At 43.9% G+C, this 25,507-nt stretch overlaps 2 protein-coding genes across 2 annotated transcripts in view; one reads left to right on the forward strand and one right to left on the reverse strand.

Moving 5' to 3' along the window:
- Window positions 1-394: 394 nt before the first annotated feature.
- SETD6 (SET domain containing 6) lies at window positions 395-3,183 on the forward strand (the record flags this gene model as incomplete). Its single annotated transcript, XM_010077383.1, has 6 exons — window positions 395-536; window positions 812-1,006; window positions 1,182-1,305; window positions 1,604-1,784; window positions 2,013-2,155; window positions 2,678-3,183. Coding segments are annotated over 6 exons (1,097 nt in total), but the record flags the coding sequence as incomplete, so codon positions are not given.
- Window positions 3,184-5,591: 2,408 nt separating this feature from the next.
- CNOT1 (CCR4-NOT transcription complex, subunit 1) overlaps window positions 5,592-25,507 on the reverse strand; it is a 31,738-nt gene continuing 11,822 nt past the window's right edge. The window contains exons 12-33 of the mRNA XM_010077385.1: window positions 25,111-25,188; window positions 24,611-24,788; window positions 24,046-24,176; window positions 23,169-23,465; window positions 20,290-20,430; window positions 19,952-20,056; window positions 19,263-19,382; window positions 18,535-18,726; window positions 16,658-16,800; window positions 15,938-16,046; window positions 15,677-15,846; window positions 14,355-14,586; window positions 12,062-12,310; window positions 11,280-11,443; window positions 10,883-11,000; window positions 10,308-10,409; window positions 9,889-10,062; window positions 8,618-8,767; window positions 7,376-7,556; window positions 6,879-7,011; window positions 6,641-6,775; window positions 5,592-6,495 (exon numbers count right to left, since the gene is read on the reverse strand). Coding sequence (XP_010075687.1) covers window positions 6,417-6,495; window positions 6,641-6,775; window positions 6,879-7,011; window positions 7,376-7,556; window positions 8,618-8,767; window positions 9,889-10,062; window positions 10,308-10,409; window positions 10,883-11,000; window positions 11,280-11,443; window positions 12,062-12,310; window positions 14,355-14,586; window positions 15,677-15,846; window positions 15,938-16,046; window positions 16,658-16,800; window positions 18,535-18,726; window positions 19,263-19,382; window positions 19,952-20,056; window positions 20,290-20,430; window positions 23,169-23,465; window positions 24,046-24,176; window positions 24,611-24,788; window positions 25,111-25,188 — 3,381 coding nt within the window. The 3' untranslated portion in view covers window positions 5,592-6,416. The remainder of the gene's footprint in view (window positions 6,496-6,640; window positions 6,776-6,878; window positions 7,012-7,375; window positions 7,557-8,617; window positions 8,768-9,888; window positions 10,063-10,307; window positions 10,410-10,882; window positions 11,001-11,279; window positions 11,444-12,061; window positions 12,311-14,354; window positions 14,587-15,676; window positions 15,847-15,937; window positions 16,047-16,657; window positions 16,801-18,534; window positions 18,727-19,262; window positions 19,383-19,951; window positions 20,057-20,289; window positions 20,431-23,168; window positions 23,466-24,045; window positions 24,177-24,610; window positions 24,789-25,110; window positions 25,189-25,507) is intronic.

Raw genomic sequence — 25,507 nt, forward strand, 5'->3', positions numbered from 1 at the left:
TCAGGTGCCCATAAGGCTTCCTAAGGGAGCCTGGAGCCGTGCTGGGCTCTGAGAAAAACTGTTACTCCCACCTCCAGGTGGTTGAAGTGCTGATGTACAGGAGGGTGCTTTCCTGGAGGCCCAGGACAGACAAGCTGCTTGGAGAAAGGCCCCCAAGCCCCACAGCAGGGGAGGTGCAGGGCCTGCAGCAGCTCAGAGGAGCAGGTTCTGGTCCAGCTCAGGGCAAACCCAAGAGTGGAGAGATCTTCCAGAGTAAAAACAGGACCCCAGCCCCAGGCTACAGGCAGGCGCTGAGGCCTGGGGGCTCAGGCTCACAGAAGACTGGTTCTCAGAGGAAGGAACCAAAACCTCAGCCTGAGTTGTAACTTACGTTTTTGTGTCTGTGGTTCGTTAGCCCAGGACTCCCTGCAGAGCCAGTCGGGGTGGGTGCCTCTCCTGCTGGCCCTCCTCCACGAGTACACAGCTAGCAACTCCCCCTGGCAGCCTTACTTCTCCCTCTGGCAGGACTTCAGGAGCCTGGATCACCCCATGTTCTGGTAAGGTGACAGCAAGGCGCAGGGACTGCGGGACTGGACTCCTTGGGCTGGATGTGGTCCCTCCTGTGTGATCCTTTCCCTCGCATCTAGCCCTCTGCTTGTGGCAGCAGTAGCCCGGGGGACCCCCCAAGGTGGGGTTTAAGGTGGCTCCAGGCATAAACTGGCACCAGGAGGCTGGAGAGCACCATGAAGCTGAGGTGTTGAAGGAGAAATAAGTTTCTAGACCCTCCTCACAGGGGCAGATGGAGATAAAACTGCTGTTTTTCTTGCACCAGGCCTGAAGAAGAGCGAAGGCGGCTCCTGCAGGGCACAGGCATCCCAGAAGCTGTGGACAGGGACCTGGCTAACATCCACCTGGAGTACAGCTCCATCATCCTGCCTTTCATGGAGTCTCACCCCAACATCTTTGACCCCAAGCTGCACACACTGGAGTTGTACAAGCAGCTGGTGGCATTTGTCATGGCCTACAGGTGAGAGAAGTGAGGGCTTTGCTCGGACAAGGAGCAAAGGCAAGAGGAGGACCACAGGGGAATGGTTAAAGGCTGCATTACTTAACGTTCTTGTGCAACTGCAACCTTTTAAGTATGAGCTGAAGCTTGTGCTTCAAGGTGTAAAATGTGCTTGTCTTCATCTCCCTTGTCTTAGCTTTCAGGAACCTTTGGAGGAGGAAGATGAAGATGAGAAGGGCCCCAATCCTCCCATGATGGTGCCTGTAGCAGATATTTTGAACCACGTGGCCAACCACAATGCCAACCTGGAATACTCCCCTGTGAGTGCAGAGCCCTTGTGCCAGGCGTCACCATGGTCCGGTTCTCCTCAAGGCCTCTGGGTGTGGCAGCTATGTGGGGCTGGCTGTCTGAACCCAGAGCAGCACTGTTCACCTGCCAGAGCAGCCTGGCTGGCCTGGATCTCATTAATAGGAAGCTGTTTTGCTCAACATACTGCCCTGCTGCATGCCTCGTTTTAGCTAGGAGGAACTGAGGGTCATCTGAGCCTCTCTGAAACACTTCGTTTCTGAGAGTGGCAGGATCACCGCAGCAATGAGCCTCTTCTCTCCCCGCTTGCAGCAATGTTTACAAATGGTTACAACACAGCCCATCAGCAAAGGACAAGAGATCTTCAACACCTATGGGCAGATGGCCAACTGGCAGCTCCTACACATGTATGGCTTCGCAGAGCCGTACCCTGGCAACACCAACGACACGGCTGACATCCAGATGGTGACAGTACGCAAGGCAGCGCTGCAGCGTGAGTGGTACCTGAAGCCACTTTGGGAAAGGTTGGAGCAGGGATCTCTTAAATAGTGATGTAGTGAAGCAGGGATCAAGGGTGATGTGAAGAACAAGCCTATTCCACAGCACTTGGGGTGCTGGGGCGACGCCTCTGTTTTCTGCCTTGTTTCCCTTTCTCCCTTCACCACCCCACCCTCTGCTGCAATCCCAGCTGGGTTTGCAGCTCTGTCTGTCTTCAAAACAGGGGCAAGAAGCAAAGCACAGCAGCAGCTGGTCTCAGAGCAGTGGGACTTCTTGTGCCAGCTGGAGATGGTGGGGGAGGAAGGTGCCTTTGTGCTGGGCTGGGATGAGGTGCTGACAGAGGAAGAGCTGGCTGTGACCCTGAAGGTAAGCACTGCCAAGGGGTGGAGGAGCTACAGCAGGAGGGGCGCAGACTGAGCATACTGCAGCTGTGCAAACCAGCACACAAAACGGTTTGGTGAAAGGGGACAAGCATGTAAAGGCATTTCAGTACAAACACTCCCGCAACGAAGACTAGTAGGGATTGTAGCTGCTGAGCTCCCAGACTTTAGGTACTGTTATCTTCCTTTCCCGAACTAGCCACCAGCATGTACTTACGTACCAATCTTGAATGGCTCTGTGGTTACTGCTGTTCTAGAGAGCTTTGCATGTTTGTAGGTAGCTGCCGAGATGTCCTTTTAAGACTGTTCCCAGCACCTACGTTTGCTGTTTGAATGTTCTTTTCACTCACAAGTTATTTTGTGATGAGGTATCTAAGCCAGTTTTACTCTCTCACCTTTAGTGCAGCTGAGGAATAATTCACCTGCTCTAAGACCACACCTCTCTTGAGGAGAAAGCCTGGTGTACCCTCGCTGCCCATGACAGGTCTCTTTGCCTGGGTCATTACAGGTGCTCTGCATGTCAGAAGAAGAGTTCAAGGAGTACAAGGAACAAGATGGCTGGGAAGATGACAGTGAGGAAGAACAACACTCTCTCCTCTCTAACAAGGCTCTCTCCAGACTTAAAACCCCTTGCAAGAAGCTCCTTTATGACAGTGTGCTGCTGACCCTGGAGTCCTACGGGTCAGACTTGAAAGCAGAGCAGGACTTACTAAATAACAAGGAGACTTACGAGAAACTGAGTCGAAGGGAGCAGCAAGCTTTGCATGTGCGCTATGGACAGAAAAAGATCTTGCATCAGCTGCTAGAGCTGGTACACTAGAAACCTCGCTGCCTCTGGAAATGAACTGCCTGGAACTGTGCCTAGGAAGGGAAGGTCACCTTCTGGCCATCTCTCCTACAGCAGTGAGAACAGAGAGCAAGATTAAATATAAATATGGGCCTACTTGTCCCTCCAATGGCATATGGCTTTTTAGCTACCTCTGCATAAACAAAAGTATCTTCCACAGCACAGAAGTGGTTTGGGGTGGCCTTACATTACAAGGAGAGCTCTGGAGCACAACTACCACCTTCTTTTAGACAACTTAAGAAAATCCAGATCTCCTAATGGCCACTTTAGGAAGGCAGTCATACACTGTCAGAACAGCAAGTGGGGTCCCTCATTTAATATCAGAAATGTAAAGCCAGAACTGCTCCTTGTCCAGATGAAGAGGGCAGAAATCCAGCTGGTAGCTCTTACCTTCCAGAGGTTCAGAGTAAATACGTGGCAGGTGGAGATGCTAAACTCTTCACCTGTGCTTTTTTAATACTGAGCATTTTAAAGAGTACAAGCCCATCCATCTGGTCTTCATGTAGGTTCAGTATAGCAAGATAATTTCCTTTTACCTTTATAAAAGGCATTTCTGTATGGGTTTGAAACTATAAAGGCACAGTGTCACAGTTCTGCAGCTGCTGTAGGCGAAGCGTTTGATACACCCCCTCTGGTTGATACAGTTCTTCCCTGAACTCAGGCATTGCTCTGCATCACATTAAGCTACATTAATATTTTTCCCTCAGCAGTTTTTGCATTACAAAACACTGGAGGTTTGCAGGCCAAGCTATATTTAATAAAGATGATGTTCCTTATCCAGCCAATGCTGTCTACTTCAAGAGGGTCCAAAGCCCCACCTAAAAAGGGGGCGGGGGTGGGTCTTGGCTGCTGCTGCAGTTAGAAGTATTGCAAACGAGCAAACCCCCTGTATTTGTGTAGATAAAGGTCAGCTACAACCCTAACTTCACTGCTGGGGGCCAGGGTGGTTTAACATTATCTTTTCTCCCCCCTCTGCAGTGGTGTAATGGTGTAACAGAGCCCAGTCTGCCATCTTAGCTATTCTTTTCCTACAGCAGACTGGCTTTCAAACCAGGCATGTGGTGGATCAAAAGGTTAGTCTTCATTTCTTAAACACGAAGTGCATTATACCCAGGGCCTCTGCTGGCAAGGAACACTGGAATCCTTGGGGAGCTGACACCAGCACTATTTACTTTGACAGCACAAGTTGCAGGTTCCTTACCTGCCAAGAGAGGAGCGGTGGCCTCCATCCTGCCAGTACAGCTTGGGCTAGTGGGATCTTGGCTGAGTCCTTTCCACCTCCCAACCCCTCTTCAGCCTAACATTTATTAAAGTCTGAGGAGAACCAGCCACATCCAGAAGCATTAGTACAGAACCAGAGAGACCTTTGAGTCATTGGGACAAGTCAATAAGCTTTGCATATGATTTACTAGAGTTAAATGTCAGAAAAAAATCCCAGAGCATCTGGACTAGATAAACGAGTTGCCGATAATTCTCCATATCCTAACCCAATACAGGAAGAAGAGTAAACTGGAGTTGCAACACTATAACCAAAAAAATTCCAACATTAAAAGGCTCAATTTCAGCACAACTACTAATCTGCCAAACAAGTACCAGGTAGGAACTGGCAAAAGACCGTTCCTTTACACACAGGCAACCAAAAAACACTGCCGAGAAACAGGTCACACACAGAATTCCCTTTGGGCTGCAGCCCACTGGCACAGCTCTCTCACTGGTCCCCTGGAGCTAGTTTTTGCTCTGTACAGCAAAAGCACAGCTAGGTACGCAGTCCCTTAAACCACAGCAGGAAATCCCAACCCCTCCACCCATACAATAGCAATCAGCTGGCTTTAACAAACTAAGTGATGTTATCTAAAAAGAAAGCAGTGAAGCTCTTCTTCCTAGTATCTCCTAGGTTGCAAGGCCTAGGCTAAAGGAGTTTGTAGTATTAGCAACACAAAAGCCACCTATCATTATTCCAGCTAACTAGATCCCTGCTGAAGGGAATATCACAGCAGGGTCCAAGTCATGAGAAACGAAGCTGATCTGTATCCCTCCACTGTAAGCAGTCTCCTTTTAGCACAGCTTTGTCAGAGCCACACTCTGCTCATGAACTTGCAACGAAGATACTTCCATCTCCACACAAGCGTCCTTTCCTTTTGCACTGCAGAGCAAGGCCCCATCAAGTCCTGACAATTCCCCCTCTGGCCTCATGCTGGAAAACAAACCCAGTTGCTGTCAATAGGCAGTGCCCAAAACACACTGGAAAACTGCAGGCTTTGGATGGGTGGAACGGACTTTGAAAGACATCAACTGTCCAGGCAGGATGGAACTGGAGAGAATAAGCACAGCGGCACGTGCTGCATGTCATGACTTTAATGTGTAACTACAGTATGCATACATACAAGAAGTGGGAGAACTAAAGCCCAAGAACTAGAAAGGCTACAAAATACAACACATGGACCAATACTTTACAAAACATTCAAAATCCTTACAAAATGGGCTGTATTGGTCCTTTGGGGTTTTTGCTTCATTTATTATTTTTTTTTCTTTTGGGTTTTTTTTTTTTTGGTTATGTGTGTGTTTGTTTTTTTTTTTTTTTACAAACTTATACTGTGTAGTCACAGGCTGGAGGGGTGGGAAAAGGCCTAGATGTAACCCCCTCCACCTTCCAAAATTTACAAGTGTCAAAAAAAAAAAAAAAGGCGCTATAGGCCTGGTCTCTGGTTTCTTTACTAAAAACAGCTGACCCTCTCCCAAAGGGCCTGAGGTGTGTCTTCTCCAACAGAAAGGAGGCATTCTCTGACTGCCACTCCACTTGCTGTCTGGCAGCATTTGATGAGGGTGGGGGGAAAGCAATGCTGTACCTTAACCCCTCCCTCACCCCCCCTACTCCATAATATTCCCATATTCCAAACACATTCACCTTTTTTTTTTGTAAAACAACTTAGTGATTTAAAGGTCCCCCATCCACATAAAGAAAAATAAGTTACATAATATTATAACTGGCTTTTCAATATTCTTTGGGAGTCTGGGAATGTCAGGACAAGGAGGTCTGCCCCAGAGAAGTGCTTGGCATCAGCAGCTGCCCCTTTATTACAAGCTGGACAGGCACCAGTTACCCACCTGCCTTTTACAGAATTTGCACAAACCCAGAAGTCCAGACAAACGTTTCTGTTCCTTGTATTTACACTAGTTCAAAATGATATTCACAGCATCTTCTGAATTTTGGCCAAAAGTCAATTTTTTTTTTTTTTTTTAAACTTTGGAACATGCCCACATAGACTTTCACCCAGGGTCTGTTGTGTCTACCCAATCAAAGGGGCTGGGGAAGGTCAGGAGGAGCCTTACAGAGTCTTCTGTCAGTCAGCGGGATGGGGACCTCCAGGCTGGCACACTTACAACACAAGATGCAGCTCATCTAACTGGCACCAGTCCCTTCCATGACTTGCTGGGCCTGCTTCTGCCCCATGCAGCACTGTGCAACCGACTGGAACAGCCTGAGGACAGAAGCAACACAGTGTTAGGTGCATTCATGGCAGCAAATGGTGCTTCTGCTACAAAGCACCAAGAACTCAAGGTGTGACTCAGCCCCTCCTTCAGATATTTTTTTTTTTAGTGATTTTATGGTTAATTTATACTCACTTCTCAATTTCTGGAGCACAGTGAACAAACTCATGGTTCCAGAACTTAAAAGCTGGATTTTTTATCAGCTCAATGAAAGTAATAAGGAGACCCCAGGGATGAGGCCTATTTACAATCAGTCGTTCCAAGAGAACCCTGAAATCCAAAAGTAAAAGCAGTGAGAGCTCAAAGATCCAAAATACCCAAGAAAGGAAAGCGAAAAGCTGAGTGCTGGCAAGTTAAATGCCTTCGCTCTCACCTAGTGATCTGCTCCTGGATAGCCTCCGTGTTGGCCTCTGCGAACAGGTACAGCATGGTACAACTGAAGTAGTGGGTGTGACTGTTGGGGTATCGTAGCTGATTGGCAATTGCATTCAAGAAAAGATACCGGCCTGCAGAAGAGGAACAGTGAGTACAAACTGTTTCCCTTACACACACACACACAATGGAATAAAGCAGCAACTAGTATTGCTTAAGACTAAGCTTTGTGGGCCTGCCTTATGAAGGTACAGCTGAAGACATGAAAAAGCCTTATCAACACAAGCTGATGGGGCAGTAAGAATTCAATTCCTCTTCATTAAACTTACTTCTCATTCCCTTGAATATTTGGTTTTAACACTGCTCCTGTATTCAGAGTTTAATATTCTAACGTAGCATTACCTACTGTGAATTCACTAGCAGCTACAATCTTCTGTATTTCTCATCAATCTGCTGTTAAATTTGACATCACACGTACTAGAAGTGTTCCCAGCTCACCTTCAGTGTCCAGGTCTACTGCCAAATTCTGGAAGATGTCCATGTGAGCTGAGTGGGTAATGGTGCTCATAGAGGGTGTGCTGCCTTTGTTGTGAATGTGCGCAATAGCTTGAGTACCTACGTAGAGCACCAGTGCGTTAATCAGCTGGATGTTGTACCGGTTGCCAGGTTCATTTGATACCTAATAGCAAAGATAGAAAAGCATTACCATTCTGTATTCCTTCATCAACTGAAGGTACAGCACGTACAAGAGCATCCAAGTATCTTCTTGACTATACAGACAACAACATACTTGGACATCCACAAATTCAATTTGGTATTTACCTTTTTGCAATACAGCAGATACATCTTACAGATACATATATCTATATACATATTAAAAAGCATCGAAGTGCTGACAGACCCACAAGACAATTTTTTTACTCCCTCTCTGAAAGAAAAAACAAAATCAAGTAAAGCCAATGCGAATTCACCAGCAGCGCCAGCGGCTAGCTGAAATGCAACTGTCTGAATGCTTTCGTCTGAGTAATTTTCTGAGAAAGTACAAATTTAGTCTTGAAGTCTGTTGCAAGCCAAGCCATGTGATGTATTAAATGCTGTTGGCTAATAATTCTGAACTGGGCTTTAGCTAATTTGCTTCATTTTACCCCACACAGATCCATACATTTCTATAACAATCAATTTGGAGTAAAAATTTAATCAGATTCTAAAAAAACCCACAATCAGGTTCAATAAAACCAGCTGAATCTCAGACAATGCCTGGATAAACAGTGCTGGAGTCATGTGATGGAATCCACAAGGCTCTTCATCACCCAGTGCCTGAGAACAAAGCAAGCTTGATGCAATCAGCTCTAACTACATTCTTCACTAAAGATTTGCAAGGTTGTGCACTAGAAACACCCAAGCAGAAGACTCAAAGCTTTAGATAACCTGACACTCACAACCATTTGGCAGCTCATACAGATCAAACCAACTACTTTTAAATTAGATCATTTTAGGGTTGTTACCTCTTTCCTTAAATTCCACCTGGCTAAGCTACTTAACACAGGGACTTAAACATCCTGCTAGGGTATAGTAGAGGAAATATTCAAAGAAGTGTGCTTTTTCAGAGGCTTTTCAGCTGCCTGCAATACATGCTTGTTGCACACCAACAACATTCCTGTAAGAAAGGAGGGTGACTCAGACAGTGAGATCATTTGTCACACTATTTCAAGTCAGCGTCCCCAGAAACCAGCCACTCACTTGTAGGTTGCTGCGCAAGTCAGACAAAAAGGTGACTGGAGAACGGGTTTTGAGATAGGAATCCAAATCTTTCTTGAACTGAGGTGGCATCACTCCAGTGAAATTTGTGAGTATTCGTGGAGCAATATTAATCTCACTTAACATGTCCACCTGTTGAGAGAAAGCCTGGTCAGCTAAATCATAAGTAATATCTAAAGGAACAAAACGCAAGACCAAATCTGTAAGTTATATTAGATCAGCTACTGCTGTTGATCACTTTTTCCTACCAGCAATGAAAAGGAAACACTACATTTTTGAAGATTTCAGAAGAAGCTCGGTCTCTAATGTGCAAACGTCTTAGATGACTCCTGTCTCAAAGAACTGAGGCTCCAGGATAAAAGAATTCAAGGGCAAAGGCCGTAGGGGAATTCAGTCACTGCCTTTGAAGCCTCCCTGTCTGCACTCAGGACAGTTTGGTAGTTTAAAAAAGGTACAAACATCTGCATAAGTCAAGAAGAGCTTTCTTCAATTTCAAGAAGTGCTAACTGAATGAGTATTGCAGCTTCTCTCCCATCACCCCTGCATAGCTTAGGCAAGAATAATAATAGGAGAATGCTTGAGCAGGGTGAGAAAGTTTGCTCCTAATCCTTCCACAATTAGGAGACTGGCACATGCCCAAAGATTTAATTAGATAAGGTTAACACTTCTCAAAGTCTCCCCATTATGCAAGAGGCTTGCTTCAGAATGGTGGTTTATCTTATTAAGATGGCATCCACATTTCTCATCAAAGACTATTTACAATGACACAGGGCTGGGACACCAGCTCTTCAACAATTACTCAACTGAACTCCAGGTACATCCTGCCAAGCACAAGCTGTAGGATTCTGTGTAAGCCGAACAAAACTGAGACAAGAACTGTTGGCTGAACTTTCAAACAGCAAAGCCACAAAGACTCCTTAAGCAGTCTGTTTTTCGGTGACAAATGAGGCAGAAAAATTATAACGATGTCCTTGAAGATGTCCTTGCTCCAACACTGCATGCCAGTTAGATCGAGGGATACCATCAAGTCAAGTCTCCCTTTGAAAAAAGCAAAAGCTCTGTGGTTTTCTATGCAAATGCTAGGTTCTCAATGCAGTCCTCATGTAACACACTTCTCAACAGCTTATCCTTTCAGGTTGAACCTGCACAAAACTCTGTTCCCAAAATTCCACAGTCTACACCAAAAAAACTGGATAAAGCACATCTGGAGTGTTAAAGTTTCCCATTATCAAACTCATGAAAGTCAGTCGTACCTTTAGATTGGGGGTGAAAGGATCTGGAAGCCTCATGTTCCGTGGGAAGGCACTCAGGATCAGATTCCTCAGCTGAATACAGTTGGGTGGGATCACATCACAGAACCCATAGTGGTAGTCACAAAGAAATTCTGGGAAATCATGCAACAAGACCAGCAACACACGCAGAGTGCCCTGTGAAATAAAATACAATACAAAAGAGGTGTGTAACTGTTGAAACTGTCCAAGAACTTGCAGAGTCATCCTTCTGTGCCATGTGGTTAACATTCACAGGAAGAAATTAATCTGGGAAGATAGGCCATTTCTGCCCCACACCAGAATTTCATTTAACTAAGAAATTAATTGTAAAAGAACAGTAAATCCTATTTTGCTACCAAAGCTTTGGCTGGAAGCAGCATCTACTAGCTGACTTTTTTTACCTTGTAAAGAATTTGCATAGGTTTGGTGAGTTCCACATTTCTAAGGAAAGGAGCCAAGTACTTGAAAAGATCAATCAATAACTGGGCATACATGGGCCAACCCTGTCAAGAAAAAAATAGCAGGTGGAAAATGTGCAATGAAGAGCAGTTATCTTAAGTTCAAAACTATAATTAGATTGGTTTTCAAATAAACCTGATCAAAGTTTTGTCCTACTGCTAGCTCTAGCAGCAAGTGCAGCACAGCTCATTTCAAGGGCTTCAGCTGCACGCCATATGCTACGGGTGTTTCCACAACACCCAACATGCCATTCTGAGTTGAAAGTTTTTGGTCTAGCCAACAGCTCTTCCAGACTTTGCCAAAGGCATGTTTATTAAATTCAATTCACCCTGTATTCCAGTTTATGACACAGACTCTCCTCCATGCAGTTAGGTTACTGTGAATATGGAAGACAACAAAAATAGAACAGCCATGCTACTAGTGCACTTTGAGAGATGTGAAACATGGGAAACAGCATCACACCAGATAAGCATCCATGTAAGCTTTTTAATTCAGAAGAGATAAACTGCAGCCACACCTTCTGCTGTGGTGTATGTGCCAGCATTCTTGCAATAAATATCCGATGGGAGATCAGTTCCAACCAGGCATAAACAAAACCTGGAGCTTTTGTAGGCCTCAGGATGTGAAATGTGTTACTGAAAGAAAAGTTAGAGCAGGTTAGAAGTGCACAGCAATAAGATTGCTTTTCATAACATTGAGGGAAAAACGTACACAGCCCTAAAAGCAAGGCATTTTAGCATCTAGGGTTTTACCAGTCATCTTCCCTAAAACAAGCAAGTGGACAGTCTACATGAGAACCAGTTATTCTGAATGTGACTAAGCCACCACAAAGTAACAGTCAGCTAGCCTTTAGATGAACAATCTTTATCCTACCAGGAAAGGATTGAGCATTGTGGCCAATCTCAAATACACACCAGAAAGCTGTGAGTGTCTGGAAGTTGATGGTCTCCAGCACATGCTCAGGAGCATTTAATTCCAACAGCAACATGATGAAAATCCGATGGTAAGGGAGCTGCTGAAACTCACTCTGACGAACATCATGGTCTTGCAGAAGAACTCCCACAACAATACCAAGAACCTAAAGAGATCAAGACATTTCAGCGGTGACAGCAAGAACTACTTTCCAAGTCAGACTATAGGTAATACTTTAACCTTCAGCAAAAAAAAAGTCAGTAGATTCTAACAAGAATCAAAAATTCTGGTTATTGGAAGCATTACATAAATTAATATTATAATCTCTATCAGCAACTCCCAGCGACTATACTTTGCTCTTCCTGTCCCATGGATCACAGTCACAATGACTGGGCTGTGTTGGAAGGCCTAAGACCACCTAGCCATAAAGCAGGTAGTGTAAGAGTACAGGCAAGGCTCTCTACAAAATCAAGGCAGACACCCAGGAAAGCACCAACCTTAAACCACACTTTCTAATACCTCAAAACAACAGCAGCTGACTTTTTCGTTTTAAGGCACAAAGGAGAGTTTCAAATTTCGTTGATATGAAATCTTTGTGAATGAGAATACCACCTGGCATCCTGATGCTCCACTCAACGCTTTATCACTGCAGCAAGCAACCTGTTAAAGTCCCCATCTGATATTTTAGCAGTAGCCTGCATTAAGGTCTACGTTTCACATTTATCAGCAAAGGTACACCAAATCATGCACTTTAAATGCAACAAGTACAAAAAAGGCTCCCAACCTTATTCAGGAGGTTGATCTTTGTAACTGTGTTGGTTGCCTCCCCAGAGTGCTTTACTAGCAGTGCAATAAGCCGCACAAAGGCATCCAGATTGTGGTAGCACTTGGCTCGAATCATAGTGGGGTTGGCAGCAGGGTTATGTTGTTGCTCAGCCTGAGCACGATAGCTGATTTCAACACACATTTCGGTGCAGAGACGGAAAAAGCGGGTGATCAGGTCATCTGTTTTCAGGATTCCTTGCTGGTGCATCTGTCCAGGAAACAAAAAACCCTCAGAACCATAACCAGAGAAAGTTCATTTTACAGCCTATTTCAAACAATAATTTACAAAACACCCCCCCACCTTGCCTGGCACAATTAATTTTTACCACCCAAGACAGATATGTAGCAAGCTATCTCTGCTACTCTTCCCCAAGATTAATATTTTCAAGACAACTTGAGGGTGGCAACACAATTTTAGGAAAGACAGATTCCTTTGACCCCAGTTCTTTCCAACTGTTAGCATAGCTGAGGAGCCTGTTTCAGTATCAGTTCTGCCACCAGCACTCAACCTCGCACGAAGGACAGGAAGAGGCAGCAGCAGTTCAGTTTAGGCACTCAGCTCTGGGAATGGCAGACTTCAGCTACCAAACTCAGGAACCATCACTACTTTCTAGCAACAGTCTGTAGATGCAAACTGCATTTGGATAGGGAATTTTCCTTACATTAACATAACATGCAGAGAAAGACTGGGAGGTGGTTTTTTTTTTTTCCTTGGAGAGGATGGTGCCATTGTTTCTTAATAACGTATGTATCAAAAAAGAGACCTCTCTTTATTTGTTACCTACAGTATTAAAGCCATCAAAATGAAACAAATTACACTGCAGGAAGCCTCTGGATTTTGAATAAAGCATCTTTCTTCAAAACTCCTACTGCAAAGACATGAAGCTATATAAAATGCATACTTGCTAATTCTTAGAGAGCTTCTAGTACTTCTGAAATTTTTTTTTTTAAAAAGAAAGGAATTAATGTATATGTCTTCAAAGTTCTATGTTCTTTCTTGTCCTAAAGACTAGTGTAAAGGAAGCAATAATTAATTTAAGCAGCCAAAATTATGGTCATTTTAGTTCAGTAATCAGACCTTGTTTAATGCAGTTATTACAAAATACTTCTTTAAACCCTGTAACTAAAGCCTGTAAGGAAAACAAATATAAACACTGCACTTCGATATATTACAATTGCTATTTCAAATCTGATCAAGTAGGTACAAAAGGTAAACAAGTGTGATGAAAGAGTGAAGCAGGACAAAAGTGCACTATACTGAAGTATGCTGTACAAGTATACTTTAAGGCTTAAAAAGTGAGATCCCACAAAGAGGTAAAACTTTTTTTAAAAAGTGGGTTTAACACAAGACCCAACATTTTAAAAAGACATTAAGCAGCGGAAGACAGACCAACAGAAAGCTGTCTACAAGTCAGTACATGAGGACACTAAAGTCACGTGAAAAATCATTGCATCAGTCAAGATCTTTATGCATACTCTGTAGCTTGACCTTCTGTGTGGTTGGTAGCTGCAAGATCTGTAGTATTTCTATGGTATTAACATGGAAATTTAAAAAGAACACAATGCAAATAGACTAAGTCAAGGGCTTCCTTAAAGCTGCAGTCAAGGGGCTGCCAGGAAGCCAGCTTTGGGAAGATGACTGCAGATATACAGGGAGTTTGTTACCACACATGCTGGGTCACTGACAGCATCTCCCTTCTCAGTCACACCTGGCAGGCAGATGTGTGCTGTTCATCACCCCTGTTAAAGTGCTCATGAGTGAAATGTTGGAGGCTTCTTAAATTTAGGCACCACTTTAGCTTTAAGTTTTCCCCTCACTCTAATTATTCCAGTTAGAAAAAGGATTTTTCCCTGTTCACATGGTCTGGAACAATTCACCTGCATCTCTATCTAGTAGCAATTTCCTTCTGTAGGCTGTCAGAACTTTTACTGTTACCTGTGAGGAGCAACGTTATACATGGAGCATTTCAGAACTATTCCCAATAGATGAAGTTCTTTTCCCACCAGACTTAACCCAAAACTCATGATCTGAAATGACTGCCTGTTGCTCCAGTATCTCAAGAACACGGTTTGGTGAAGGGTAAGGGTTTCTACAGAACCATCAAAAACAGCCAACATTTTGATAGTCAACTGAAATACACCTGAAAGTTTCAAAAGGATGCCTAACATGGGTTATAACACTGCTTTAAAATGGAGGGCATCACACCCTACTTATGTTGAATAAAAAGCACCTTTCTTTCCAAAAGCTCTACCTGTCCAACAAACGCAGAGAATGCTTTGGTACTGTCACGGCCTGCTGCAGCGGAATGGTAGAGGTTCACCCACTCCCTCAGCAGGTATTCTGCCTTCTCCCTCAGACCGGGCGGATCATCATACTCAGAGGCTTGGGAAATTCCTGAATGCATCATGAAATTGGGACCTCCATGAGCACGGTCAATCATTGCTTCATAGTTTGATCGGACCACTTCCATCAGCTGGGGTAATCTAATGCAACAGACCGGAGCAAGAGCTGGGTTAGAATTTCTCCTCCCTTGGAAGGTACGTGAACTGGGAGCTCAGTCAAAAATAATTGAAAAAAAGCAAATTATTTCTTATACTAACTCCTCTTATCTCCCAATCCTCATTGGAATAGGAGAAGTCACCCATGAAAGCAGATACATTTATGATGAAAGAAGGAACACTTAAGTCATACAAGCTTTGAAGTTCCACTCCAATTCCTGTGGCCGTGTGCTGCAACAACGCACCACAAGTACTAGAAATAGCTTAATCTTTGCAGATTTTGGAAGCCCTAAAACCCTCTGAGATAGTGAGATGTCGGTGCTAAACAGCCTGACCGGGGCACTTTGTAATTTGTAAGCAGTGAAAGTCAAGTCCCACTAGCAGTTGCTGTGTTGGCAGCGGCAGCCACCACCCCCCCCACCAGCCCGCCAAACACCACCGCCACCACCAGCCAGCTGCTGGTTGCTCTCACAGAAATTCGGAGTTCTCCAAGCTCCAATCCTTGTCCTTCTCAAACCCAGCAGCAATTGCTTCCCTCTCAGAAACAGGAGGCCCACAGGTATTTCCAGATGCTGTGGCAACCTTTGCTGCCAGTTATCTGCTGGTGGATACACAAGCCATGTGAGACTGGTAGATGATTGTTTTGTAGATTCTAAACAGAAAATTGTCTAACGAAACAGAAATGATTGTCTAATTTGATGAACTGGTGGTGATTAACAAATAACCCTATTAACACCTAGATATTTACAATTTAAACAGGTAAGAATACTGCCTAAATATGCAATAAAGAGGAATTCAAGTGAGTTTCTCACAGTACCACAGTATTTTGGAGCACAGTGCACAGACAGATTTTCCTACTCAAGCACCGAGTTTGAAATCATGTTGCAGCTGCCTCTCTTTTGACACAAAATCAATGCAATTACATTAGAATAATAGTTTAAACTAACATAGGACTGCAGCCCTAGAGAAAATTTAAAGCTATATGATTGAATGATATGAGATATTGCCCATATAACATTTCAAATCATAAATGAGCACAAGAGAAGTCATATATTGCACAGGATTTCAGTCTCACCCTTCTGGGGCATTTCCTCTGGAATGAGCATTAATCCTCATGAGTGTCTCAATTGTGTGAAACAAATCTGCCTCTGTTACGTGGGCGACACTTCTCTCATCAACCAACAGGATCTTTACCAATTGCATGGCGAATGCCACAGCCATGTAGTTCAAGCCATTCTCCATTGACTGTCAACATAAAAAGGGCAATTAAAGTTCAACCACCTATCTTACAATGAACTGACCATAACTCTTCTCCAAAAGAGCAGGTTCCCTTTACCTGAGCCAAGTGAAGGTCATATTGCTGCATGTTAACCAGGTGGTTGCGGATTAGCAGCTCCACAGCTTCCACATTGTACTTGTACTCATCTCTGCATTCAATCAGGCACCTGAAGAATTGGCCTTCTTTTAACAAGTTACTTAAACAACACAGTTTAAGCAAAGCAACTCAAATTAACACTTCAGAACCTGTGTCATTCACTGAGAGTCATGACTTAGCTCCAAAAGAAGCTGTTTCTAGAGCATTCTCTAAGATAATGTTTGAGTTCAGGAACAGTCATCAGCCTCAAGCATTTGCTTCCCTGCACAACTGGCCACAACAGCCCTTCAAGAGCTTCAAGTTTATTCACCATAAGCACCTCTCTTCCAAGGACAAAGTAGCATATCTGTCTAGCTGAAGCACTAGAGCTTCTGCTGTGGGCAAATATCACATCACCTAGTTTGTGACAGCACACAGACATTCTCTATAAAATGAGGAAAAAAAACCCAACACCCAGAGCATCTCTAATGCTTAATTCTATTAAAGATTCCTATCATGTTCTGTGATGAAGCAACATTATCAAAAGATCTAGATACTTTTGACAAAAAAGCTAGTTGTTTTCTGTCTGTCAAAACTGCAGCAACGCACAGTATCATCTGTCCAAAAGTGATTCACAACAACACAGTAGATCCCAAAAGATGATGATAGCTACATCAATGTTCCTGTTGTCTCATAACTGACCTCGTAATTTGTTTATTACACCACGGAGATCCATATGCGCGGCCATCCTGTAGAGCCTTCAGCACAAGCAGATGACATTCACGATAGCGAAGCAGGAGGTCAGCATCTGCCCCACTGGTGGCATCCAGTAAGCCCTCTACAGCCTAGAATAGATGCAACCTGTTAGCAGAGGAAAAAACAAGTCCTCTTCCAAATCTGCAAATTCTATCAGCAAGAATTAACACCAGAAGACTTGGCAGAGATGCAAAAGACAATTTAGTTATTGTGCTGACTCCCTGATAAGGCTATGTGAGATTTTACCAGCTACTACAGCAGCTACATGCTCACTGGATGAGCATGTAGCTCACTGACAAACAAGCTTACAGTCTCACTACGCCCCACTGGCTTCATATATGCGCTAAACTATGAAACGGCGCTTTAGTTTGTGCTGCAGCCTCTGAAAGTCAATGCCTCCTCATAGCCACTTCTGCATATGACTCACGAAAAACTACATGAAAGAAAATTTACAGAACCTGCCAGAGGTCAGCTATCAGGTTCTTTAGACAAGCAGCTGCAGCACTCAGATGTATCTGTGCTATTCTATAGCAAATAGAAGATGAATCTTTTACAGTGGCAGCACAATTTACCTGGTCAAATCCTGGTCAGGACTAGATCCTTTAGTAGGTACGAGCACTATCAGTCAAGAACAAAGAGCCTCCCTCCAGCTTCCAGTTACTTTTGTTTTGCCGCTGTTCTTGCATCCTCATGCAGACAGTTCAGTGTCCTTCTACTATACCCAAAAAGGATTCTTCTCCACATCTGGCACTACACTCTGCACTACTACACAGACACTGATGTCAGCTCAGCTCACAGAGCTCACGGCAACACTCCCCACGTCGTACAGTCTATTGGTTCTGGCTTGGATGGAGTTAATTTTCTTCATAGCAGCCTGTATGGTGCTGTGTTTGTATTTGTGCTGAAACCAACACACCAGTGTTTTGCCAATTACTGAACAGCACTTGCACAGCATCAAGGCTTCCTCTTCCCCACTCTGCCCCCCCCACCAGTGAGGAGGCTGGGAAGCAACACAGCCAGGACAGCTGATCCAAAGCGAATAACAAGATTATTCCATACCATATGACATCATGCTCAGCAATAAAAGCTCAGGGATAGGAGGATGAAAGGGGACACTCATGGTTATGATGTTTGCCTTCCCAAGCAAACGTTACAAACACTGAAGCCCTGCTTTCCAAGGACTGGCTAAGCATCTGCCTGCTGAGGGGAAGTAGTGATTTTTATTTTTTTGCTTTGTTTGTGCACACAGCTTTTGCTTTCCCCACTAAACTGTCATAATCGTCATGAACAAATTATCTTGCCTTCCCTCTGCTTTCTACCTATCCTGTGAGAAAGGGGAGTGAGTGAGCAGCTGGATGGATGCTTTGCTGTTGGCCAGGTTCAACACACCACACAGTCGTTTAGCAATTACTGCAAAAAACAAGGCACAACTGTGCCGCTATACATCCAGTACTTGGTACTCAATACCATCTGCCTACAAGGATGGTTCAAATGTCTTAGCTTCCAAATCATCCTGAAATCAAAGACTATTCTGGACCACAAAAGCTCTCTAACTTGCCACATCTGAACAAAACTCCCCGGATTGTGTACCTGCTTCTACCCACAGCAGTTTGTCCACTGTGCGTACAGTACACCAAGTGAACACCATGGCCCTCTTCTAGTTCTATTTACTGAATTTCTAAAGACAGCAGTTGTTCAGTTTGTTCACCAAGCAAGTTCCACAGGATGCACGAAGATACACAGTCATAAGCAAGACAATCCACAAGCCAAATGAGGAATAAACTCTAAGTGAGGTGTTACAGGAGAAAGTTGTTAACACTCACCTTCTGCAGCAGTCCAAGTGCAGCAATAGCATCACGGGAGTTACGAGCCACTACCACAGCCTCCAAGAGGCTGCGCAATGCTTGAGCTTGAGGATTCATGGCCAGGGTATGTGGAATGGACTGCAGGTGCTGCTCCAGTTCTGTCATACATTTGTCGTAGATTTGTGCGACATCATCTGTAGCCCAAGCTTGCTGCTTAAGAGAAAGTGGGAGTGAGTGATTTTTTTTTCAAGGCCTGTGTTTGCAAAATTCAAATACTGATTGGCTTGCTTGCTTCAGAAATGATAGCAGCCAAAATTTAGACCCCTACAGTATTGTGATTAGTTATGTTAGCGTTTTAAATACACAAATATAAGGAACTTAACCTGTGGAAATAACCAGCAAACAATTCTAGCAGTCATTAAGACCAAGTATACATACAAAAAACTGTTCATTATCTCAAAATCCATGATCTTCCCCAACAGTAACCTGAGATTGGAATAAAATGTTTCACTGCTACTAAAACTACACGTAGTAATTACAACTTGTAGAACCTGTACCAACTGAGATTACAAACTCCTAACACTGGATACAAGTTTTATGCTGCCATTAGTTTGTCTTTAAAACTAACGCATCTTTCAACCACTATTCCCAAGCAATACGAATGCCCAATTCTTGCTACTCTTCTAGCAAACAACACAAGTTCTGCAACATTCACCAGAAGGACTATAGTACTCAGAAATCTCTACCTTCATAGGCTGAGCCAAGAATCCTGTAGGCTGAGTTAAGTCATTGGTAGGCAAGAAGCCAGGGACATTGCGCGCAAACTCTTCATAAACAGCCAGCTGCTTCGGGTCTACACCTCCAACCTTTGCAAGGAAAAGAACAGGCATTAACATCATTGTTAAGCACCGCGGCAGTAAGAAATGAGGGTAGTTTGTGTAACAGGCAGCTGCTCAGTCACATTCCTAAACAGAGTGACCTAGACATCAAGAAGTAGGATTCAGCTGCTCTGCAATGAGGTCCTCTCTCTCCTGACACACCTTCAAACAGGAGGATTTTGCTCTACAACCGCAACTCACATTCCCAGAAACAGGAATAACAGAATACAGCCTTCATGCATGCCTGAGGCTCTGCTGAGAGCACATGGTATGTCCTTTTAGGGAAGGAAATACTAAGGAGACAAGACAACGAAACAGACTAGTCATCTTTCAGTGAAAGGAACAGCCCAGAACAAGAGACAAGGAAACTGAGGAAAATGCTATGAACACTCATTTTGAAACAACATATTCATGTGTTTCCATTACTAATCAAGCTAATACCAGCTGCAGTGTTAGACAAGGGTAACAACTGAACAGCTGAAGCTGCACCATCCATTTTTCATTATCAGGAGGGGGAGAAGAGCACCATCAGAATGTAGCTCAGCTAAAATCCTCACCTTTAATCTGATCTGTTCTGGCATCCGCTCAGCCTGGTAAGTTAACACAACAGGATCACAGTACCGACGACCCTCTTGTCTAGCATGTTTTCTGAGCTCAAATTCCTGGGGAAAAAAACCCAAACACCACAGTGAATTCTAGAAACTGAGTATCATAGAATCACAGACTGGTTTGGGTTGGAAGGGAACTTAAAGCCCATCCAGCTCCACCCCCTGCCATGGGCAGGGACACCTCCCACTAGCCCAGGTTGCTCCAAGCCTCATCCAGCCTGGCCTTGAATGTATGGATGTATATGAGCACATACAATACTTTTAAAAGACAGCAGTCCCATACTTACAGTTGCGAGCCTCTTGTCCATCTCAGGGCCTGCCTTTTCCACAGCTGTCTTCTGGATAAAGCAGCAGGCTAGCTCACAGTTATCCTGAGCTAACTGGGCAGCTGCTTGCTCCATCATGTCCCTCTGTTGTGGGGAGGCTGCCTATTGAAAACCACAATAATCAGTGAAGGCTGTAAATTTCCCCTGTATATTACTAGCCTTAAAATCTGTACCACTGCCTATACAGACCACCAGCAATAAAAAGGAATGCTCTTAGGAATGCATTCTCTTGGCATAGAATATACAATTATAAATATAATTTTGCATAGCTTTGAATAAAACACTTAGGCAAGATGACAGTAAAAACTTTCAACAAGGAAAAAAACAGCAGGAGGTTCTTCATCTTCTCCACCAGCCTATCTCCAGGGCACAGAAATAAAGCCCTTCTTTAAACTGATGCACATACAACAGATGCTAATGCAGGAAAAGCAAGCCTTGCATCACAGCCTTCAAAGCTTTTCCACTGCCTAGGTTGTAATCAGAAGATATAAAGGTGCATCACTAACAATGCTGAACAGTAGTCCTAAGCCTTTTGCAGTAGGTTCCGTTTCTGATACACATTCTCTTCTTTCCTTCTTGGAGTCTGCTTTAAGAGAACCCTGAACAGATGGGCTTATTTTCCAGTGTGCAAAGCAGTAACGCCCACCAGAAATGGAATACACATATAAACGCAAACAGTCCAATCTCCTTAGATTTCCTTGTCCGTTAAGATCTACCTCCATTTCATTAATTCCTGAAAACTACACTGCTTCTTTCAAATGAAAGTGGTTCTTGCTTGTTAAGCCACTTCATACAATAAGCCAGATGTGAACTTTGTGATGTCTTGTACAGCACTTTCTTCTGCTATACAATGTTTTGTATAACTACTCCTTAGGAAAACCTTGATTATAGCTGGCCCTGTACCAACTTCATACATCTTCAGGGATAAAAAAAAACACGACTATGTTGCTACGTCTTCATACTGCTTATGACATTTTTACAAACACCACAATACACCAGCACTAAGCCTTCCACAAAACCTGAATTACTTCTGCCTACACACATTTTTCCATGGCACATCATGCCTGGTAGATATGCACAGCTGTAACTCCAGTCTGTGTCCATCCTCCCTCCCCAACCTGAGCATCACAGAATCACAGACTGGTCTGGGTTGGAAGGGACCTTAGAGATCATCCAGTCCCACCCCCTGCCATGGGCAGGGACACCTCCCACTAGCCCAGGTTGCCCAAAGCCTCATCCAGCCTGGCCTTGAACCCCTCCAGGGATGGGGCATCCACAGCTTCTCTGGGCAACCTGGGCCACTGCCTCACCCCCCGCACAGGAAAACATTTCTTCCTCACATCTCATCTCCATCTCCCCTCTTTCAGCTTCAACCCACTCCCCCTCGTCCTGTCCCTGCACCCCCTGATCCAGAGCCCCCCCATCTCTCCTGTAGCCCCCTTTCAGCACTGGGAGGTGCTGGAAGGTCTCCCCGGAGCCTTCTCTTCTCCAGGCTGCACACCCCCAACTCTCTCAGCCTGTCCTCGCACGGGAGCTGCTCCAGCCTCTGACCATCTCCATGGCCTCCTCTGAACACCTCTACCGTCTCATACCACCTGAAAGATAACAAGCACTTCTCCAGTTGCTTCCCTCTCTGAACTGTAGTCACATCTGTTCAAACACAGCAAGATTACCAAGAGGAGCAGTGCTTTCTTTTATGGTTACTAGCCTCTGTTAGCACAGGTGCTAAGAGGTGTCACTGGCCCAGCCCACCTACTTACAAAGCAATACCCAAACTGTTTACTCCCATCTTTGTTTCCACAACAGATGAAACAAGACTCATTTGTATGCTTTTCCTGCTATTCATCTCAGGAATCAAGTTATTTGAAGTTCTGTACAAGAGGGGTTGTGTTTGAGGCCTGCAGTTAAAACACAGACTTTCCATACCATACTTGCAGACGCAATTCTTGCTTGTGTTTTGTGCTCCCTTCAGACCATTAAGTCCTGCCCTCTTGAGCCAGTTACCACGCAAGAGAGCAAACCCACTGCAAAAGGGCCTTTCTTTGCATTGTCGCTCCCAGACAGATGGGAACTAGTAATGCACCCTTAGCAAGAGACAGGAAGTCCTTTCACTTTTTTTTTTTAAACCCTGAAGGGATAGCTATGTGTTGATCTTTCCAAGATCCTTATGCTCCTGTGTCTTTTGCTGACACTAATGCTAAGCACAGCAAGTATCTCAGGTAGCAGCTGCTGTTCTGGTGAGCAGTTTGTGAACTATTCCATTAAGTCAAAAAGGGAAAGCTACCACTTCAACTCAAACTTGGTTCATTAAGAGACCTGAAAATCGCCTCTGTAAAACCCAATCATTTCACAAGTTGTGCAGAACAGTCTTAACTACGTATCTGCTGACAGCACAAGTAAATAAAATCTGCCTGAAGCATGCATGCTGAAACAATCCAAGACATCACCAGAAAGCCCCCAAATCAGTTCAGTCCTCCCCACTCTAGCTTTTCTACCTCAAAACCAACAGAAAGATAAGCACTCCAAGGCTTCTTGGAAGGCTGATATGATCAAATTGGAGACAACATTGGGTCAAAATAAAAGGTAGTCAGGAAGTTTGTGTGCAACATACTAAGATTCACCTTACAGGCTTAAGTGATTGACATGATCTGTGATCTCAGCACAGATTTTTCACTGTAATTCCACAAGAGTCATGAGACACTTGTCCACTAAATTCATCCCCACACTAGTTAAACCATGTAATTCATCAACAAGTCTACAGTCTGGAGAACTGATTTGCTAATGCTGGATGTCTACAGTCCTATAAATTGGAAATAAGCTTCAGATGATGTGACTCTTACTCTCAGTGCAGTAGCAAAACTATTTTTCAAGTTGGTAGCTATGCTCATCAGCAAAGGTTCCCTGCAGGTAATCATGGCCATCCCAGCAGTTAGGTTCCGCATCATATGGTGCGCAGCCACACGCATTCGTGACTCCTCTGAATCCAGTGCAAAGTCCTTCCTGACTATCTGCTCACATGTAGTCATGGCAATCTTAATGGACCGATCAACCACCGGATGGACAAGTTCTTGCACTGCTCGCTCTATTGCCTGCCGCACACACTGCTTCAGCTGCGGGTGGGCTTGGAACAGTGGAATCTGGAGGAGGATTAGAAAGTTAAGTGAGAATGATGTAAACTAGAAGCCCATATACTCTAGACATTCCCATTTTCCAATCAACTTTAAAGTGTACTGTCACAGCTTGCCTACAGTGCAGCAATCTTCTGTTCCATACGCAGCTATTACAATATCAGTTTGATAATCCTGAAACTGGGATATCTCACTGTTTTTCTTCCAAAGCTGCAGCTGAACGCCATGCAAAGACTAACTTAATAGCTAAGTCAGTGACTGATCAAAAAGAGCAAGGAAGCTACTTTTAAGCTTAAAACCTGATAGCAGCTATGCCAAGTGACACTTATTGCCAGAAATAAGTTGGATACTACTGGAAATGTCAGTGAAAGATCACCTGACCATGTGAAATTGTTAGCTAACATTAACTATTAACCACCCTTAAATTTCTCCATTTGATTACTTGTTAGCACTCACCCTCCCCAATACTTTTGAGATATGAAGTCTCCACTAACTTCAGTTTAAAAAATGCTGTTGCCACAGATCTCAGCTGGGGGAGCATTGGTGGTAAGAATTCTTTTAGCAAACCAAAATCAGCTCGAAAACTTACCGTTGGATTTAAGGTAATATGTGGAGCCAATCCTCCTAAAGAATAGACATTGATGTCATGATAACTGTACTGGGGCTGTGGAGGAACCGTGGCTGTACAAGTGGTGCTGGTAGCTGGAGTTGTTGAAGCAGCTATGGAATACAAGAATGTTTGTATTGAACCATTACTGAAAAACAAGTGCTTATAAAGGAAGTATATACTTCCCTTTTAAACCAGCAAGTCACCAAGAAACAAAAGGTTGATCATGAAGTCTCCTAAGCTTATCAGGCCATTTTTATTCTCCATTTTCCCAGTGATTAGTACCAAACTAGCTCCAGCACATTTTAGCAGAGCTATTTGTTATGACACAGTTTAGCCCCTGATGTCTTGTTAATAGACTATCCTGCTTCACTCCATTCTATGGAGTGGCTACACACAGCACATGTAGAATTAATCCAAACTCTGTACACCCACTTCTACTACAAAATTATCCAATTATATGTAGCTTCACATTTTTCTTTGCAATAGCATAACCCGTCTTGCTTAAACTTCTATAGTTTCTGGATTCTATATGAAATGTACTTACTAGTTGTTGTGATGGGTGGTAGCTCTTCTGGCTGCTTCACATCCTTCTTTGGAGCAGACAGCTGCTCATCCAGATTTTTCAGACGATCTTTATCTTTCAGGAGACTTCCAGGTTTCAGCTCATTGATGTCTAGTGCAAGATTCTTGCAGAGCACCTCAATCTCAAACTTCAGATTCAACTGCACAACAATTCCAGTTTAGGTTATGTCACAAGAAAAATACCTGAAGCGTTTACTGGGCCACTCGACCCCCAGACTTCCCATTCTAATCCCCTGCCTTTTACAGACTTTAATAGTGACTTAGGATTAGACAAATATCTTGCACGCTGACCTCACAGGAGAAGAGTTTCATCCAAGTTTCACCAAATTAAGCAATGCCCAATTCTCCCCACTCTAAAACAGCAAGAAGTGAAATTGGTCCTTCTCTACATCCTTCTTGACTGGTACGTCAAGAAAACCTCACACTCAGTAGGTATAGAAAAGAAAAAAACCAAAAGTTTACTTTTAAATCATGTTCTTGATGTAGCTCAGCTAAAACGTTCATAATGGCCATTGTCCACGGGTTTGGAGGCCTGAAGACCTACAAGAGAAAGAGGAGAGCAGTATTACACAAACTTCTTAAATCATTTGGATAACTTATGACTGGAAATTTTTGAAACATAAACAGCCATGTGTGCATACAGCCATGGAAAAGTTTGTGCAGCTGCAATTAGGGTTGAATTTAGTATTCTGATTGACTGGAACTATATTAGTTGAACATTAAACTGGAAACACAATAACTTCATCCTTCTGAGGGATCAGTTCAATATCAAGCACAACTGACAAGAGCTGATAAGGGTCAAAGGGGCAGGGGGAATAAAAAAACCAAAAACAAAGTATAAATAGATCCTAGAACCCCT

This window comes from Pterocles gutturalis, unplaced genomic scaffold, assembly GCF_000699245.1.
Source record: "Pterocles gutturalis isolate BGI_N339 unplaced genomic scaffold, ASM69924v1 scaffold39668, whole genome shotgun sequence".
Taxonomy (NCBI): Eukaryota; Metazoa; Chordata; class Aves; order Pterocliformes; family Pteroclidae; genus Pterocles; species Pterocles gutturalis.